Source organism: Oncorhynchus masou, chromosome 31 (genome assembly GCF_036934945.1).
Source record: "Oncorhynchus masou masou isolate Uvic2021 chromosome 31, UVic_Omas_1.1, whole genome shotgun sequence".
Taxonomy (NCBI): domain Eukaryota; kingdom Metazoa; phylum Chordata; class Actinopteri; order Salmoniformes; family Salmonidae; genus Oncorhynchus; species Oncorhynchus masou.
This window is the reverse complement of record NC_088242.1, coordinates 33,712,369-33,729,780: the sequence shown is the minus strand read 5'-3', so window position 1 is coordinate 33,729,780 and position 17,412 is coordinate 33,712,369. Positions and strand designations below refer to the sequence as shown.

General features: G+C 41.2%; 2 protein-coding genes across 2 annotated transcripts; one reads left to right on the top strand and one right to left on the bottom strand.

The window, feature by feature from the left end:
• Positions 1-2,042: 2,042 nt before the first annotated feature.
• On the bottom strand, positions 2,043-3,778 carry LOC135525166 (5-hydroxytryptamine receptor 7-like). The gene is made up of 2 exons (XM_064952907.1): positions 3,297-3,778; positions 2,043-2,799 (listed from the first exon to the last, which is right to left on the bottom strand). Exons 1-2 carry the CDS (start codon positions 3,776-3,778, stop codon positions 2,043-2,045), a joined length of 1,239 nt encoding a protein of 412 aa, XP_064808979.1.
• A 2,155-nt stretch (positions 3,779-5,933) lies between these two features.
• On the top strand, positions 5,934-16,661 carry LOC135523846 (pantothenate kinase 3-like). The gene is made up of 7 exons (XM_064950808.1): positions 5,934-6,609; positions 9,094-9,446; positions 9,763-10,022; positions 10,538-10,714; positions 10,830-10,953; positions 13,000-13,125; positions 13,526-16,661. The coding sequence occupies exons 1-7, from the start codon at positions 6,312-6,314 to the stop codon at positions 13,583-13,585; spliced, it is 1,398 nt and encodes a 465-aa protein (XP_064806880.1). The 5' UTR covers positions 5,934-6,311; the 3' UTR covers positions 13,586-16,661.
• The last annotated feature ends 751 nt before the right edge of the window (positions 16,662-17,412 follow it).

Below are 17,412 nucleotides of genomic sequence, written 5' to 3'. Positions count from 1 at the left end.
GTGTAAAAGAACCTCAGTCTTGGTGTTAATAACCAGAGTTATTGTTTTACACTGTGGAGAGTAAAACAGTACAATCAAAACCACAACCATCATTATCATATTTCCCAGCATGCTATGCAGGACTTTTTTTTGTTGGATTGTTTTAATATCTGTGTTTTTGCATGTACATTGATTGATTGATTAATCTTATGCTATACAATATAAATAACATACATGTTTCTAAACTAATCCAATCAATTAGTTTGATTTATTGCACCCATTAGAGAAATGGTTGTTCCGGTCTACATGGTTTAGGTAGTCTCCTTTTTATAGTTTATTTTTTTATAGCTCCTAACCCCAACTTGGTCTAAGACCAAACACAAGCATTTTGCTACACCCCCAATAACATTTGCTAAACATGTGTAGGTGACCAATGAAATTTGATTTGATTGAACTCTTTTGTAATATTCTGTATCTGAGGCACACATTTAGTATGATAGGTTGCGTTCCATATGTTATGTATTCATTTGTGGATGTCCATCACCCAGTTCATATTATGTGTTACAAATTACAATTCGTATTATATGTTGCGAATTTGAAAAATTTCTCAGATGTTACAAATTTGAAAAATGTATGATATGAATTCTAGCTAGATGGCTAACGTTAGCTAGCTTGCTGACGTTAACTAGGCTAGGGGTTAGGGTTAAGGTTTAAGAGTTAGGTTAAAGGGTTAAAGTTAGTGTTAGGGCAAACATGCTAAGTTGTTGCAAAGTTGTTTAGGTTTCCTGATATTCATGTTTTACGCCCACTCATCCCATGTTATACGCCCACCTAACCACCCCGACCAACTACCGTCCTTTTTTTTGCATTAACTAACCATCTGTCTTATGTAACCATATCAAATGTAACATATCATACTAAACGGCGTGTCGCAGATTTACATACAGAATAATACGAAATGTTCTGAGACCAGGTTGCTAGCCCTGGTAGTCATTCTAAATGCAGGTTGAGGGTAAATAGAAATTCCAACTGTTGGATATCCTAACTGGCTGGATTTAAAAAAGGAATTATACATCCCTTTGCCAGTCAGCATAATGGGACTTGCAGGCCTGATGTGGCCTGTAATTTGTAAACCAATTGTTAGCGAGTTAGGATTTGTTAGCAAATTAAAGCCTTATGATATATGTAATCTATTGTCATAAAGTTACATGTTTTCTTATAACAGGTCTTTAAAAAGAAAGAATTCAACAACCATGTCTTTGTCACTAACAAATATAGTCATGGGTGGTAACAATACAATTCAATTGAAAAGAAAAGGCACCATGGGAAATATGAAAATTAGGCTTTTACACCAAATAGTGTTAAAACAACACCCAAAATCACTTACTGTAACAGTGGCACGTGAAATGCAATGTTAATATTTTATAATATGAATTGTTACATTAACACTCAAAATGTAACACTACAATCAGAATACTTTTTACACTCTGTAGAGTGGGACTATATGTTATCTGAGGTAGTGTTAAAATGAACTCTTTAAGTGAAATGAACACTGCAAAATGTACTGTGTATAACCTGACAAGATGTGGATCTAATGTTCTTGTGTGTGCCAGGTATGAACAATAATGTCAGTTATTCTATACACATGTATGTAGCCTTCTCTACTCATGAACTGAATAGGATTCCTCAGTCTAGAGTAGTGTTTTTCAACCCCTGGTCTGTGGACCTGTGGACCACAGATGGTTGTCTGCTCCAAATTAGTCATATGTCAAGCCCAAATTTTCATTTAAACCAGGGGTGTCAAACTCATTTTGCACCTCATTTTTGTAATTTTGATGCTCCCTGACTGTTAGGCTTTCGCTTTGATTGTTAACAAGATGGACAGAGTGAAGAGACTGTAAAAATGTAAGTCCATTATCACTACATTGAGTTTTTTATTTATTACTCAAACCACCCACAGGCCGCAGTCTAATGTTTGACACCCCGATCTAAACCATAGTTTGCCAGTCCTTGTGTAGCAAAGTGTTAGAGAAGTTTAAGAAACTGTTCTAGACTGTTCTGTTCTAGATCTCCAGATCCTGTCTCTCAGCCAGTTTGATGGCCTCGTGCATGCAGGCGGCGGAGAGTTTGCGGTTAATGTTCCTGTACCTGCAGAGCAAGATGTTACGGTAGGTGGTCCTCAGGTCCCTGTTGAAGAAGGCATAGATGAATGGGTTGATGAGGGAGTTGGCGTAGCCCAGCCAGAGGAGAAACCTTTCCACCCAGAGGGGAACGCAGCTACATTCTACCCCACAGATGAAGGGCCTGGCCGTGGACATCAGGAAGAAGGGCAGCCAGCAGACAGAGAAGGCCCCCACAACGATCCCCAACGTAGCGGCCGCCTTCTGCTCCCGCTTGAAGATGGAGATGTTTTTCCTGTCGTTCTTAAGCAGACGAGAGAAACTGGCGCACTCCTCCACCTCCTTCTGGAGCTTAAAGGCCGCGGCCACGCAGTCAACACTGTTACGCTCGTCCTCCGCCTTGGGGAAGCCTTGGATGGTGTGCTTGGCGGCACTCACCTTGGCTGCTCGGTAGATGCGGTAGTACATCATCAACATCACCGACATGGGGATGTAGAATGCAACGGCGGTGGAGTAGATGGTGTAGCCCACGTCTTGGGTGATCAGACACACCTTGTCATCGTTAACGTTCTGGGCCCAGCCGAACAACGGGGGCAGGGTGATGGAAGCAGACAGCAGCCACACAGACAGAACTACTTTCGCCATGCATCTCCCACTCTGTCGCACAGGGTAGGTCAAGGGTTTAGTTATGCCTAGGTACCTGTGACAGCAAATAGATTAGTTAAAAATATTGTGAAGTCTCTGATGAAAGTAATGTGATTGAAATATAGCACACACAGGATAGTATAGATCATGAGGTGTCCAACTGTCTTCCTGGAGAGCTGCTGTGTGCAGGCTTTCGCTACAGCCCTGCTTTAACACACCTGATTCTGCTAATCAAGATCCTGATGAGCAGCTCATTAGAAGCAGGTGTGTTCAAGCAGGCTTAGAGTAAAACCCTGCACACCCCAGTGACTCTCGAGAAGGGTTGGCCATCCATGGTATAGAGTTGGGTATACATATGAAAATCCATTCTTAAGTATTCATCAATGGTAGAATAAAAAATGTAAGCAAGTACTTTGGTGTTAATTGCTGTTGACATATTTTGTATAAATTAGACTAACCTGCATAGATAATGGTTTTTGGGGAAAAAAACAAGAACATTTGCAATAATGAAAGATTTGTTGGTTTATCATTAATGAAGGCATCTTGACTCACCTGTCTATGCTTATTACACACAGGGTCATGATCGAAGCAGTGCAACACATCACGTCCATGGCAATGAAAACGTTGCAGAACACCTGTCCGAAGATCCACTGCCCCCCGATGAGGTCCGTGATGCTGACAAAGGGCATCACCGCCACCGCTATGGACAGGTCTGCCACCGCCAGAGAGACAATTAGATAATTGGAGGGCTGTTTCAGCTTCTTCACAAAGCACACGGATATCACCACAAGTAAGTTCCCGCAAATAGTGAACAAAGTGAGCACAGTGAGAACCCCTCCGATAAGCACCTTCTCCACATTCCCGTGGCTAAGAATCTGCTCCCCGCAGCTGGTGTCATTTTCTTTGAAACTCAGAGTTGGCAAAATTGCGATGGTTGTTTGGGGCGCTCTCAGCAAACGCAGATCCATCCCCGCTGTAGTCATGCTGGTCCTGTCAAATTCCTTCATCAGGTCTTTGGTCAAATATGATCTCATAAGATTAATACTATTTCATTGGAACCATTATTTTAATGCCTATTAATCCGTTATTAATAATGCATTGGGTATCCATCAAATCACAATTATAATTTCCTCCCAAATAAATTGATACCTTTGTCTTTTCCACAACTTCCAAATTACCAGACCCGGTAAGCCAGTTATCCATCCACCAGCGCCAAATCAGCAGGTTAATGGGATAGAGTAGATTAATAGGATAAACAGATTCCCGTTAACAAGCTTGGTTTGTAATACATTGTTAAATGTAATGCGATTCATTGGTCACCACCACGCGAGTGGCTACCGCAGCAAAGAACTCACTGAGAAAATGTTTTATTGGCGAAAGGGAATATACCGGGATGACGTCAGAAGAACCCGCGTAGATGTAGCCTAGTCTGGTTGGACATTGTTCAGTCAAAATAAAGTATATTCATAGGCCTATCACAGAATTTCATGCTTTATTTATTTATTTTTTTACGGAGCAACACATAAACCAAGTGTGTGTGTGTGTGTGAGGGGGGGGGGGGCGCGATTGATACACTTTGAAACACATCATTTGGCGCCATCCTGTGGCTTTATTCTAGGTATACGTAACAATATCATTATTTTCCCACATAGATTTATATAGGGCATATTATAGCCTGTTTTAGGGGAATCTATTTTAATGGCAAGGGGAAATTTGGGTAGGCTAAATCTATAAATGTTGTCCTAATCAAATGTAGGATAGCTATTTTTTCTATTTACGTTTTTGCAAAATATACTGGACACACCTTTTGTTCTAGCAGTACTCGGTTCTTATTAGGCCTTGTAGGTAGGATACAACACAGCCAATAATTGTAATGAGGCTTTGTACATTGTTCTTAAGTAGACCTAGAGTATAACAATGTAGCATAATTAGCCCAATTCTTGATAGGCTGCACTACAAGAATAATTACACAGTAATACACTGTTAATTTAGCCTAGTCAGTTCATCAAATCAAATTTTATTGGCTGGGTACACAGATTTGCAGATGTTATCGCAGATGCAGGGAAATGCTTGCGTTTCTAGCTCCAACAGGGCAGTAGGCCTAATACCTAGTAATAATTAAAAAAAAAACAACACACACATAATCCCCCCCCCCCCAACCACAAAAAAAGTTGTAATTAAGAAAGATCAGAATGAGCAATGTCAGAGACCATGTGTAACAATATAACAGTAACTGATTTGGGCAAGGGAGACAGCAATAAGAGTCGTTTAGAAATGTAATAAACCAACCTGGTCTCAGAGGATTTCGTATTATTCTGTACAAAAATCTGAGACACAATTTAGTATGATATGTTATGTTTTGCATGATATGTGCTAATTTGTGGATGTCCATCAATGATATGTTACAAATTACAATTAGTTTTATATGTTATGAATTTGCGAAACGTACATATTTGTGAAACCTACAACGGATTACAAATTTGCAAAACGTATGATATTTAACATTTTTGTAACATTGCATGTGTAACGGATGTGAAGCGGCTAGCTTAGATAGCGGTACGCGCTAAATAGCGTTTCAATCGGTGACGTCACTTGCTCTGAGACCTTGAAGTAGTGGTTCCCCTTGCTCTGCAAGGGCCGCGGCTTTTGTGGAGCGATGGGTAACGACGCTTCAAGGGTGACTGTTGTTGATGTGTGCAGAAGGTCCCTGGTTCACGCCCTGGTATGGGCGAGGGGACGGTTTAAAATTATACTGTTACACATGTTACAAAAACAAGCGAGGTGGCTAACGTTAGAAAAGCTAGGGGTCCGGGTTAAGGTTAGAAGTTGGTTAAAGGGTAAGTTTAGCTAAAAGGGTTAAGGTGAGGGTTCGGGGAAGGTTTAGTTGACATGCAAAGTAGTTTGCAGAATAACTCAAAAGTAGTAATAGTTGAAAAGTTGCTAATTAGCTAAAAAGCTAAAGTTGCCCATGATGACATTTGAACTCTCAACCTCTGGGTTGCTAATACACGTTGGTGTTATATAGCCACCGATCGACTGTAAAATGATGTTACTATACCAAATGTAATATATCATACGAAAAGTAGTATCTACGCACAGAATTTACGTACAGAATAATACAAAATGCTCCGAGACTAGGCTGATGAAACAGCCTGTACAATGACATAGGCTGCCGGCTATCTTTACTCGGAAAGCTGCGGCAAGAGGGGCATGATAAAGCAATGTAATAATAATACCCACAGGGGAAATTGGGGGTTGTAAGAAACAGCCTGTATACAATGACGTAGGCTGCTGGCTGTTTTAATTCTGAAGCTGCCGCAAGAGGAGCATGATGAAGCAAGATGACCGACAATGACCCATAGATTGTATAAAGACAGTGACCTTAGTCAAACGTTCTAGCAGTTGTTGTCCCATTATCCACATCGACCAAACATCATTATTTTTTTATCGTCGTAATAGATCTTTATCAACTAGCCTGACATTCTTTTGAAGAAACATCGCCGAGGAAAGCGGACAGATTTCGCCTTTCGGAGACTGCCCGCTAGTGTTTCCCTGCGCAAAAAAAAAATGGATAATGGCAAAGCATCGGATCAGAAAAGAACAGGCGCTTGCCAAGAGAATGGTTTGACAAATGGATTCAAGCCTACACAAACTGACAACGGGAGCTGCAATGTTTTAGGTTCAAACGGAACCAGTAGCAGTGGTAGTGGCGGGTGTAGTAGTAGTAGTAGTGGTGGTGGTGGTTGTAGCCATAATGGAATTGAAAATGTCCACCATCTTCAGGAGGATGCCCATAATAATGGGTCGCCTCCAAAGCGGTGCAGACTCAGGAGAAGAATGGATTCTGGCAAAAAGAACCGACCGCGTAAGTAGGACACAATATGAATCGTTTCCACACTGTTTCAGCATCGATGATGTCAATCATCTCGGCTGTCTAAAATGAAAATTATACGACATTGAAACTACACATTCGGTCAAATTCTGCCCTACACAATTTCAAAGCATCCTCTCAGGAATGAAAGGGAGGGGGGTTCGGCCTAAGTATTGATTGCACATAGCTCTGGGTGTCCAAAGTGACAGTCGCCTAGATTTCCTATGGTGCCATATCTAGTCTATTTGGATGACACAATGAACCAGTTAAGACATTATGCTGCAGGATAGAATATCGCTTTATCGCGTTGCGAGGCTTTTCCAAGAATGTAAATAAGGACGCCTATCCGCCCAATTCTCCTATTGATACTGCTTCAGTAATGAATAATGGGCCTGTACTCCTATGTGGAGAAATGTTTTGTTTTCCTTTATCCTCAAAGTACATTCCATAAGCTATTTATGTCTATGAGAAATGCAGAATTTAGCAATCAATAAGAATCAAGCACCATATTCTGTATTATTTCTACATGTTTTAATCATACTATGCAATAATAATTTGTATTTTACACGAATGTAACCCTCCTGGTAATAGAGCTGTAGCCTCGCTTTCTCTCGTCCCCTTTGTTATTGTGAGATCTTTGATGTTGTCCGTCGAGCCTTTTTTCATTGGTCGTTCCAAAGTCAGGAGGTGTGCTGAAATCGCTGCTGATATGAGAGCCACATAATGTCGACCAATCAGCCGCCAGTACTTGCCTAAGGAAGTTGGCTGAAGAAACTGACAGAGCAGCCAGCACCATGAATAGCACAGATCTTTCTTTGTCTCCAATATAACACTGTAAAACAAATGTGTCACTATGTCAGGAAAATGTAGTCTGCCTTATTGCTGTGATGACATCATGCCACAATTCATTAGGACTGAGTGATACTACTTTTCAGTCTTGGTATGAAGTGTATTTGACCATAAGCAACTTGACCAGAGGATCACAATTAAGTTTGTTGTTTAAAAAAAACAGGTACGAGTTTTTACTCTATTTTAAATGGATGAAATATACTTATTTGCTTACTTTCATTTATTTTTTTATTTACATCTGCTACCTCGGCAGAATCAGTTAAATCAGTTAAAAAGAAATTCTTATTTACAATGACGGCCTACCCCGGCCAAACCCGACATTGGGCCAATTGTGCTCCACCCTATGGGACTCCCAATCACGGCCGGTTGGGATACAGCCTGGATTCAAACCAGGGTGTCTGTAGTGAGGCCTCAAGCAATGAGATGCAGTGCCTTAGACCACTGAGCCATTCGGGAGCCCAAATAGAGCTAGGCTTTGCCAATCAGACTCAACTATGAAAATGTATGCCGTGAAATCATTTCCATTGACTTGAGCTTTGGTCCTTTGTTGCACATGCATGTGACCACTGTGAAATTATAGTAAAAGCAATATAGCTCAGCCATTACTTGAGAATGAGTGGCAGAAATTCAAGCATTCAGTCCTCTGTCAATTTACAGTGAAACCATTGCAATGCAGGATCTGTCTGTAGCACAACTGACTGAAGATATTGAAAGCACGTGATTCCAGTCAGTGAAGATTCCAGAGTAGACACTCACACATTTGCTGAGATCAATATATTCATTTTATGTCACGTTCCTCTTCTAGAAATTGATTGTCCAACCCAAATTACATCACCAGTACACCTTTGATATATTGGATCGACCATATATCAGAGGTGTAATGGTGTTGTAATCTGGGTATCATTACAAGCCAGAACCAAATCAACAATTACATCTCAAATTTGACTATTTTAAGCACCTCAAGCATGTCTTTTGGTTACTGCTTTTCTGTAGCTTCACACATAGTTGAATGTAACCAGGCTGGTTTGTGGAATGAGCAATAAGGGACTATACACCCCTCTTCCAAATGAAGTGCTATTGAACCAGTTTGCCTGCCCATGTATTGACTACATATTCATTGTACTGTACACTCAAGAGTTAATTGAGAGTTAGGCAGGATATCCAGGCAATCTTCTCTCCATGCCGGGGTTTCCATGGCAACAAAGCCCTCATCTTTTGTTGCAGAGCAAACACACTGCTGTGAATTTAAGACGAACCTCTTCCTCTCCCTTCCTTCCTATCTCCAAAAAAAGAGAGAAACATGTCACAATGATCTACTAATATGAAGACATGATGTGTGCATAATATGCCATGATGCTTTCATCTTCAGTGAAATCAAGTTAGAAAATGCAACAGGTTTGAGTAAGTTTCAGTTTGCACAGTTCATTGGTAGACTTATATGGAGCAATAGCTTAGTTGTGACATAGACAGAATACTAGAGCCCTCTGTTTTGAGAGTATGCATTTCTCCATAGAGGATTTTGCACAATTCCACAAGAGCTAAACAGCGCTTTTCTACAGGCAATGGTGACCAAGCTTTTCCTGAATCTACCAACTAATCTCTCAAAACACCTTTTGTTTTCTGTTCCAGCCTTCCCCTGGTTTGGGATGGACATCGGCGGCACCCTGGTGAAGCTGGTTTACTTTGAGCCTAAGGACATCACAGCGGAGGAGGAGCAGGAGGAGGTGGAGAGCCTGAAGAGCATCCGCCACTACCTGACCTCCAATGTGGCCTACGGCGACACAGGCATCCGCGATGTCCACCTAGAGCTGAAAAACCTGACCATGTGCGGCCGGAAGGGCAACCTGCACTTCATCCGCTTCCCCACCCAAGACATGCTGGGCTTCATCCAGATGGGCAGAGACAAGAACTTCTCCAGCCTGCACACCACACTCTGTGCCACCGGCGGAGGGGCGTACAAGTTTGAGGACGACTTTAGGACGGTGCGTGGTGGTTGCTAGAACGATTGGGTGTTGTCGGCCAGGGAGAATGACTGAAAGTGACAGGCGATGTGAATTCATGTCTTATTGCATGTTATTACATGTCATTAGTCAGTCAACTATATTGTGGCGTGATCATTACAGGCAACATGGTTTCTAATGTGATTAGATGGGAGTAGGTGTTGATGGTTTAGGCTTGCCTGGTTGAGGTGTGTTATAGACAGTTCATGCTCTTGGAGGAGTTACCTTTGCATATCAAAACCACTCCAGTTTCTTTCTGTCCTATAGTCTTATAGATCTTCTGCTTTCCATCTCCCAGATCGCCAACCTAGAGCTACAGAAGCTAGATGAACTGGACTGTCTTATCCATGGTCTTCTCTATGTGGACTCAGTGGGGTTCAATGGCCATCCAAAGTGCTACTTTTTCGAGAACCCCTCTGATCCCGAGAGTGAGAACTGTGTCAAGAGAGCATGTTGCCTTGACAACCCCTTCCCCATGTTGTTGGTAAACATTGGCTCAGGGGTCAGCATCCTGGCAGTCTATTCGAAGGACAACTACAAACGGGTCACAGGCACCAGGTAAATAAATGTAATCTGTTGCTGTTTTAGTGTAGGCAAACAGAGGTAATCCTGTGTCACTCCACATCATGATAGCTGTATTTATTTGATCTGTCATTGGTAACACAGTTCTGTCATTGCTCGCGTTCATCTGTATTCAAAGTATCCTTGTTTTGAGTCTAGATAATAGTTACCGCGGTAACTAGTTAATAACTTCTTAGTCAAATACAACTTTCCCACTGGGCAAAAACTGGTGTTTCCATGTAATCTCAACAAAGAAAAAATGTAATGTGATGAAAGACAAAGCAATCAACGTAAGGGAATTTTATATATTTTTTAAAACCAAATTTATAACCTAAATCCAATGACATGGTGATATTTTTTCTTGAATTCACATGAATTGACAACTCAATCAAATGTAAACCAAAACTAGATGTTGAAATGATGTCTGTGCCCAGTGGATTGTTTCCTGCAAGCTAAACAGTGGTACAACCCATAGAGTAGTAGGTCACATTAATTACCTGTCCCCCCCACAGTTTGGGAGGTGGTACTTTCCTCGGTCTGTGCTGCTTGCTGACTGGCTGTGAGACTTTCGAGGAGGCCCTGGAAATGGCAGCGAAGGGGGACAGCAGCAACGTGGACAAACTGGTGAAGGACATCTACGGAGGAGACTATGAACGCTTCGGCCTCCAGGGGTCTGCAGTTGCATCTAGGTGAGCTCTAAGTTAGCTGATACATGATACGTGTTGTAACCTCAAGACTTCCAGTAACAGTATGCTTTGAAAACGGAGTATTATGGAAACTAACTCCGTGAATAATTCATTGCAGTTTTGGTCATATGATGAGCAAGGAGAAGCGTGTCAGCATCAGTAAGGAGGACCTAGCCCGAGCCACTCTCGTCACCATCACCAACAACATTGGTTCTATTGCTCGTATGTGTGCGGTGAATGAGGTACAAAGTAGATGTATTTACTTCTGTTTCAGTGGAAGTCTTACTTCAATGAGTAATTCTAACCCGTGTTAATTTCGTCAACAATAACTGACAAAAACTACTTGTCGACAATCTATTTTTCCTGACTAAAACTGTGACGATAATGAAACGAGATGCCCTGAAAAACCCCTGATAACTATTACTAATTACTTTTAATTTTAGTCTACGGAAATGTGACAAGATGAGAATTCCACATGAAACGAATTAACATTTAATTTGACACGAAGCATACATGCATGCAGATTTTCTCATGCAATCCTCTCATTGGCAGGATTAACATCTTTCAGTTGCACGGTCTGAGCTGATCTGCCCAGCTGTCCCACACAGCTCCCAGGTGGTCACTTCAATCACTCGTTAGTCTTTTCAACTGATGAAAAGCCAGGACACTTGACTTGTAACTAACCTCAACTAGAAACAACGATGTTTACTCTCTCTTGTACTTTCATGTAGGCTGTTTTTGCTTTGATCACAACAGAAGCTCTATTTTCCCATGTGTGCTGTTATTCACTCGCCTGTGTTGCTGCTCTCACGCCGTGATCTGCAAATGTGAGTTGAGGCAGCTTGTTCCTTATGGGAAAAACAAATTATATTTGTTGGATATTAGGAGTGAAGTAATACTTCCAGCATTTTCATATTCTCCTCTTTTCAAGGACACCACTGTTACCCCCCGACTGATAATAACTAAAACCGACGTAGGATGAAATGACTACAACGCGGCTAAGACTAAAATGTATTTCAAGACTAAAACTCAATTTAAAATAGCTGCCAAAATGAACACTGATTCAAACTGTGAGAATATACCACACTGTGGTTGCGACTGTAACGTACGGGGTCAAATTTCTCAAAGTGATTTTTCTTTCACCATAAAGTAAAGGAGTGAAGTGGATTCAGCAGCCAGTGTGATGGATGATGGGAATGGACTCTGTGTGCTTTCAGCTTCTTTACAGTGTTGCCTTGTGGCATGGAGATCAAGCAGCATTGTACAGGGCTATCAAAGCACATAGAACAACAACAGAAAGCCTTCTGACACAAATATCAAGTGTAGTGTTTTGAGCACGAGGAACACAAATGTACATTTGATTCAGCTTTCTAGATATCTATGCATATAGTGTACAGTGTATCAATTGGGAGAAGTCTTAAAACCAGCCTGCAAAGTGCGCTGCTTTTTTTTGTCGGTAGAGCTTTACTTAGAATGAGCGGACTTACTCTGTTAGCCACGCAACAATGTCATTCACAGGAGTTGAGCTGTTCATTCTTGGCTGTTGCTCAATCTTTTTCTCCCTTGCTGCTGAGTCACTGAAGCGTGAGACAGCTCCTCCCACTGCTGTAATGTCAGGTTCTCTCCCCTAGATGGCAACAATACATCCATCTATGCCACGTGTCAAACTCATTCCATGGAGGGCCGAGTGTCTGCGGGTTTTCGCTCCTCCCTTGTTCTTGACTGATGAATTAAGGTCACTGATTGGGAACTGAAGGAACTCCCCTCACCTAGGGCTCCCGAGTGGCGCAGTGGTCTAAAGCACTGTATCCCAGTGCAAGGGGCGCCACTACAGTCCCTGGTTTGAATCCAGGCTGTATCACATCCGGCCATGATTGGGAGTCCCATAGGGCGGCGCACAATTGGCCCAGTGTTGTCTGGGTTTGGCCGGGGTAGGCCGTTATTGTAAATAAGAATTTGTTCTTAACTGACTTGCCTAGTTAAATAAAGGTAAAATTTAAAAATGTAAATGTTAAGCCTGGTTGCCTAGGTCTTATTCAAAAGAAAATAACTAAAACCAGCAGACACTAAACCCTCCATGGAACGAATTTGACTTCCCTTTTCTATGGCTATTAGTCCGAGAGAGCTAGCCTAAGGTCTTTAAACAGCTGGCCTAAGGTCTTTAAACAAATAGTTTTTTTTTTACATCTTACTTTTGAAATGTCTAATTCTGTCTTGCTTTATGAAACGGTCATTCTTGCAAGCTCTAAAAATGTCTGGTTTACCAATGGTTCAATTTTGTCTTTCAGAAAATTGAAAGAGTGGTGTTTGTTGGGAATTTCCTGAGAATCAATACTGTGTCAACGAAGCTGCTTGCGTATGCCATGGACTTTTGGTCCAAAGGACAATTAAAAGCTCTCTTCTTAGAGCATGAGGTAAGTCGTTTGCAATATACATATATATATGTGTTATTTTCATTTAACTCGGCAAATTATTATTTACAATGACGGCCTACCGAGGAACAGTGGGTTAACTGCCTTGTTCAGGGGCAGAACGACAGATGTTTACCTTGTCAGCTCAGTGATTCGATCCAGCAACCTTTTAGTTATTGGCCCAACACTCTAACCGCTAGGCTACCTGCCGCCCACGTTCTGTGTTATGTGAGGGATGTTCAGCACACTTGTTTTAGTCTAATTATACAATAAAAAGGGTAAACAACAGATCATCTGCATATATTTGGATAGGTTACAATTGGGCACTGAGCAGGAATATCAAGGTTGCTGATGATAACCTGGCCGAATACCTAAACAGATAAAGCCGCTCTGTTTTTTTCAGGGTTATTTTGGGGCCGTCGGTGCCTTCCTGGAACTACTGAGGATAACGGATGACCTTTGAGACAGACTGAGGCGAAACCCTAACTCTCACCACAAGACACTGCTACTGACTGAACGAAATGGGGAAAATACATTTGAATAATTTAACTGTTTTAAGAGGTTTGACTAATTATCCTCCTCCTCGTCTGCTGATGTTTAAGAAAATTGATTTTCAATATTATGAATGCAGGCTGGAGGAGATGAGGTTGGTGTTTTATTTGCCACTGAAAAGCAAACCTGGGTACTTATTGTTTATAAAAAACCTAACTGTATATTGAATGTGTGATTAAGCCAAACGCTACTGACCCCTGATCCTTCGTGTGTATTTGCTTTTGTTTACTTTTTTTGTGATCTGAGACCCCCCCCCCCCAAAAAAAACCCCCAAATATCTTATTGGTCCCTTATTTGTTTAATTTAAATTGTATAAAGTACTTACAAGATGCAAGTAGTTACATTGATCTTTAACTTAAAGCATTAGCTTACAACTAGCTTTTGCACTTTTTTTTCCAGTCAATCGTCCTATTCCAATGTTCTGTGATATGATTTGAGATATAATCAAATGTATTACCCTACTGAATATGTGAATCGTACGCAGTTACTCTTATCAACCCATTCTGTCAACCTGTCATCTGTGGATTTGCCAATTTGTGGAATATGGACCATTAAGCAATAGCTAAATTTGACTGATAATGTTGCGGGTTGATTTTGCTTAATAATACGCTGAAACACCTTAGAACATTTTACATCATGCATCTATTTTTATCAGTGGCAGTAGAATGACCAGTGCCCAAAATCCTAAGTCTGTATTCACTTGAATCCAGTATTATGTATATTCTTTCCTGTCCCATGCCTTATAATTCCATTGCTGTTTTACTGAAACAGTTAACTTTGGAACCAAGCCTTCAGTAATAAATTATCCTTAGAAACCTCACAAAATAGACCCGGTCTGTGACTACACTTTCCAGGGGAGTTAGGATATGCAGAAAATCACATTTTCAATTCACACATGCGTATTAATACACACATGCACGTGTTTGAAATAAGACAAATATAAGCAACCACCTAATTATCATTATTAAGTACATGTTCCTCAGCAAAGCCAAATCACTGACTCACTAAGCAGTGCTACGCAAAGTGTCCACCTCTATGTAAAGAGACTTTAACAATATTTACTTACTACAGTTGTTTTCATTGTCATCAAAGATGGGGACCATTAATGCCTGACTCCCTACCTGTAATAATCAGTATGTGCTTTATGATAGTAATTTCATATTTGTTTTGGATGTACTGTGCTGAGTACTCTAGTCGAAAGGAGATTTGACTCTCCTACTGGATTTCTTGGTTAAATTTCATGACATTTCATGATGGCATTTTGGTTTCAAGTGAAACTGCATAGCTGGCCTGTGAACCGCTGTGAGCTGCATACCCTTCTGCCTTCCTGTCCATTTCAGAGGGTCCCACGACCAACTTCCTCATCCAAACAATACATCCATGCTATATCTGAAATGGCATCCTATTCCCTATAGTGCGATACTTTGGAACAGATCACGCTTTTCCATATATAATTCACCAGTGGTGATTTTAGCATGTAAATCTTGGTGTGGAAAACTCCCCCCCCCCCCAATTTTTTTTAGATGCATGCCAGCAAAGCCACTACACGACACAACATTAAACAATACATTAATTGCACTATAACGGTAACAAGCGGTGCCCACAAACGGTTAGGGTCCACATAAAGCTGTCCCGACAGCAGAGCTTTCTTTTCAGCACCATGGAGTGAATCCTTACCACCGCTACACCTGGCTATCAGCGGAGCCTTGTCTGGCAGCAAAACAATTCATTCAGCCTGGTTTACTGTCTTTAAAAAAACATAGCTGATATGACCATATCTCGTTGGCATATTACATCATTTATGCAGCAGCATTTAAGACATTTTTGGACTCACCTTGCTGTGTGCGGCAGTCGTATGTTGGCAAATTTTGTCATCAAAGAAAAAGATTTACAATTTTGAGTTGGATGACTGTTCAAAACGTATCTTCCCAGTCTGACTTCCCAGTTGCAATGCTTGCTGTTAGCCACTGTCACCGATTCCTTCCAAACAACTCATTGTTGAATTTGCGATTTCCAAGTTGTGTAATGTTTATGTCTATGTATTAGACATTTATCTTCATTATTTATCTTCATATGACAAGGATTAAAAAGGATTTGCCAGTTGATTTATGATGATGACTGCTAGCTAAGATTTTGAAAGTAAGATGTTGACATGATCAGTCCAATCAAAGCTACTGTACATATAACGTGATTTGATGTCATTTCGTCTGTGGTCATTGACGTTGAGCCTTCTTGGAAGGGGACTTCTAATGTAACTATGGGCAGTACCCAAAGGGCTCACATTCTTGATGTATACCCTTGCTAAAGGCTAGTGATGTAGTGTCCCCATGAGTGACAGAACACTGAGCCAATCACAGTGCAATGCTCCTAATTTCTGCTGGCCTGCCCCACCACAGAAAGCACTGAGCTAGGCTGAAACACCTGTATTTTGGAGCTGCCTGTCTGTATGCGGCTTTATTAACTCAATGATATATTTTTTGTTGCATTGTTTGCAAACTGATATGTGACATGTATTGATGCCAAAAAAAACATGCAAAACAGCCCCCCCCCCAAAAAAATACATCTGCCCCACCTACCCTGAATGACGGGTCGCCACTGTACATCTGCCCCACCTACCCTGAATGACGGGTCGCCACTGTACATCTGCTCCACCTACCCTGAATGACGGGTCACCACTTTTGACCAGGGCGATGATTTTGATCAATAGTAGCGCATTATATAAGGAATATGATGCCATCTTGGACTCATCCCCAAACTGACTTCCCTAACATCATACGTTTATTTTTTATCCCAATTTAACCTGGTGGAGTTTTCAGCTATAAATTAGGACAGATTTTTAAATGTGCTTTATTAATTGAATTACTGCATCATACATGTCATGGCGAATAATATATGTAACCCTGAACCTGATTGAACTGGATTACAGAGCTGGGTCTTGCTATGAATTCAGTTTTGCTTGTCGTCATTAAAACTGTTCTCTAACCTGATGATATGTTGAGTTTGTTGCATTCACTTTCTGATGTACTGCCTTGTCCTGTTGTGTGTGTTTATAAGTCTTGCCGAGTGAAGACTTGGTACAAAACATTAAGAACACCTGCTCTTTCCATGACATAGACCGACTATTCCCAAACTGAGGGTATGCACAATGCCGTCGGGGGTACGCCAAATAAAAATATGATTCACATTTTCAAACAGTCCATTTAGATTTTTCAACTGGCTAGACATTTGGGTGATGTTTTTTTCTCGCCTGAGTAGCCTCGTTTCACTGCAAAAAATCAAATTAAACCATCTAGTGTTCAGTGAAATAACAACACAATGTCAAATACAGGTAGCCTAGTCAAATAATGAACATCCAATCCCATTAACCGTTACTCTCTCATGGGAATTCCACTAATGGTCCGTAAGTAGGTAAACGTAGCTGCTGCTCATTCCATTTGCTCGAAAATTGATTTAAAAAAGTAAGGCCCGCGTCCATAAAGACACATACTAGCTCTACTGGTAGTACTGCTACTACCTACCAGCAGTACTACACCTGCACCACGACACAAGTTGTTCTGCTTCCACGAGCACATCCAATGCTACATTTGTTGCTAGCCCAGCTATCACAGACACTGAAGTTGTGAATCTGATGCAGCTGAAGAGCTACTGCCCCCTTACCCGGGAAAGCACCGAACAAATGACAGGGACGTTGGACCCTCGAAGAGGCACAAGTATGATGAGAACTACATTGATTTGGGG

What these genes read in the sequence shown, in the direction of transcription:
- LOC135525166 (XM_064952907.1), bottom strand. Translation starts at nt 3,778, where the DNA reads ATGAGATCATATTTGACCAAAGACCTGATGAAGGAATTTGACAGGACC. An exon ending in TGTGTAATAAGCATAGACAG is followed by an intron (nt 2,800 to 3,296) that starts GTGAGTCAAGAT and finishes TTGCTGTCACAG; the next exon opens with GTACCTAGGCATAACTAAAC.
- LOC135523846 (XM_064950808.1), top strand. Translation starts at nt 6,312, where the DNA reads ATGGATAATGGCAAAGCATCGGATCAGAAAAGAACAGGCGCTTGCCAA. An exon ending in AAACGGGTCACAGGCACCAG is followed by an intron (nt 10,023 to 10,537) that starts GTAAATAAATGT and finishes TCCCCCCCACAG; the next exon opens with TTTGGGAGGTGGTACTTTCC. An exon ending in GGGTCTGCAGTTGCATCTAG is followed by an intron (nt 10,715 to 10,829) that starts GTGAGCTCTAAG and finishes AATTCATTGCAG; the next exon opens with TTTTGGTCATATGATGAGCA.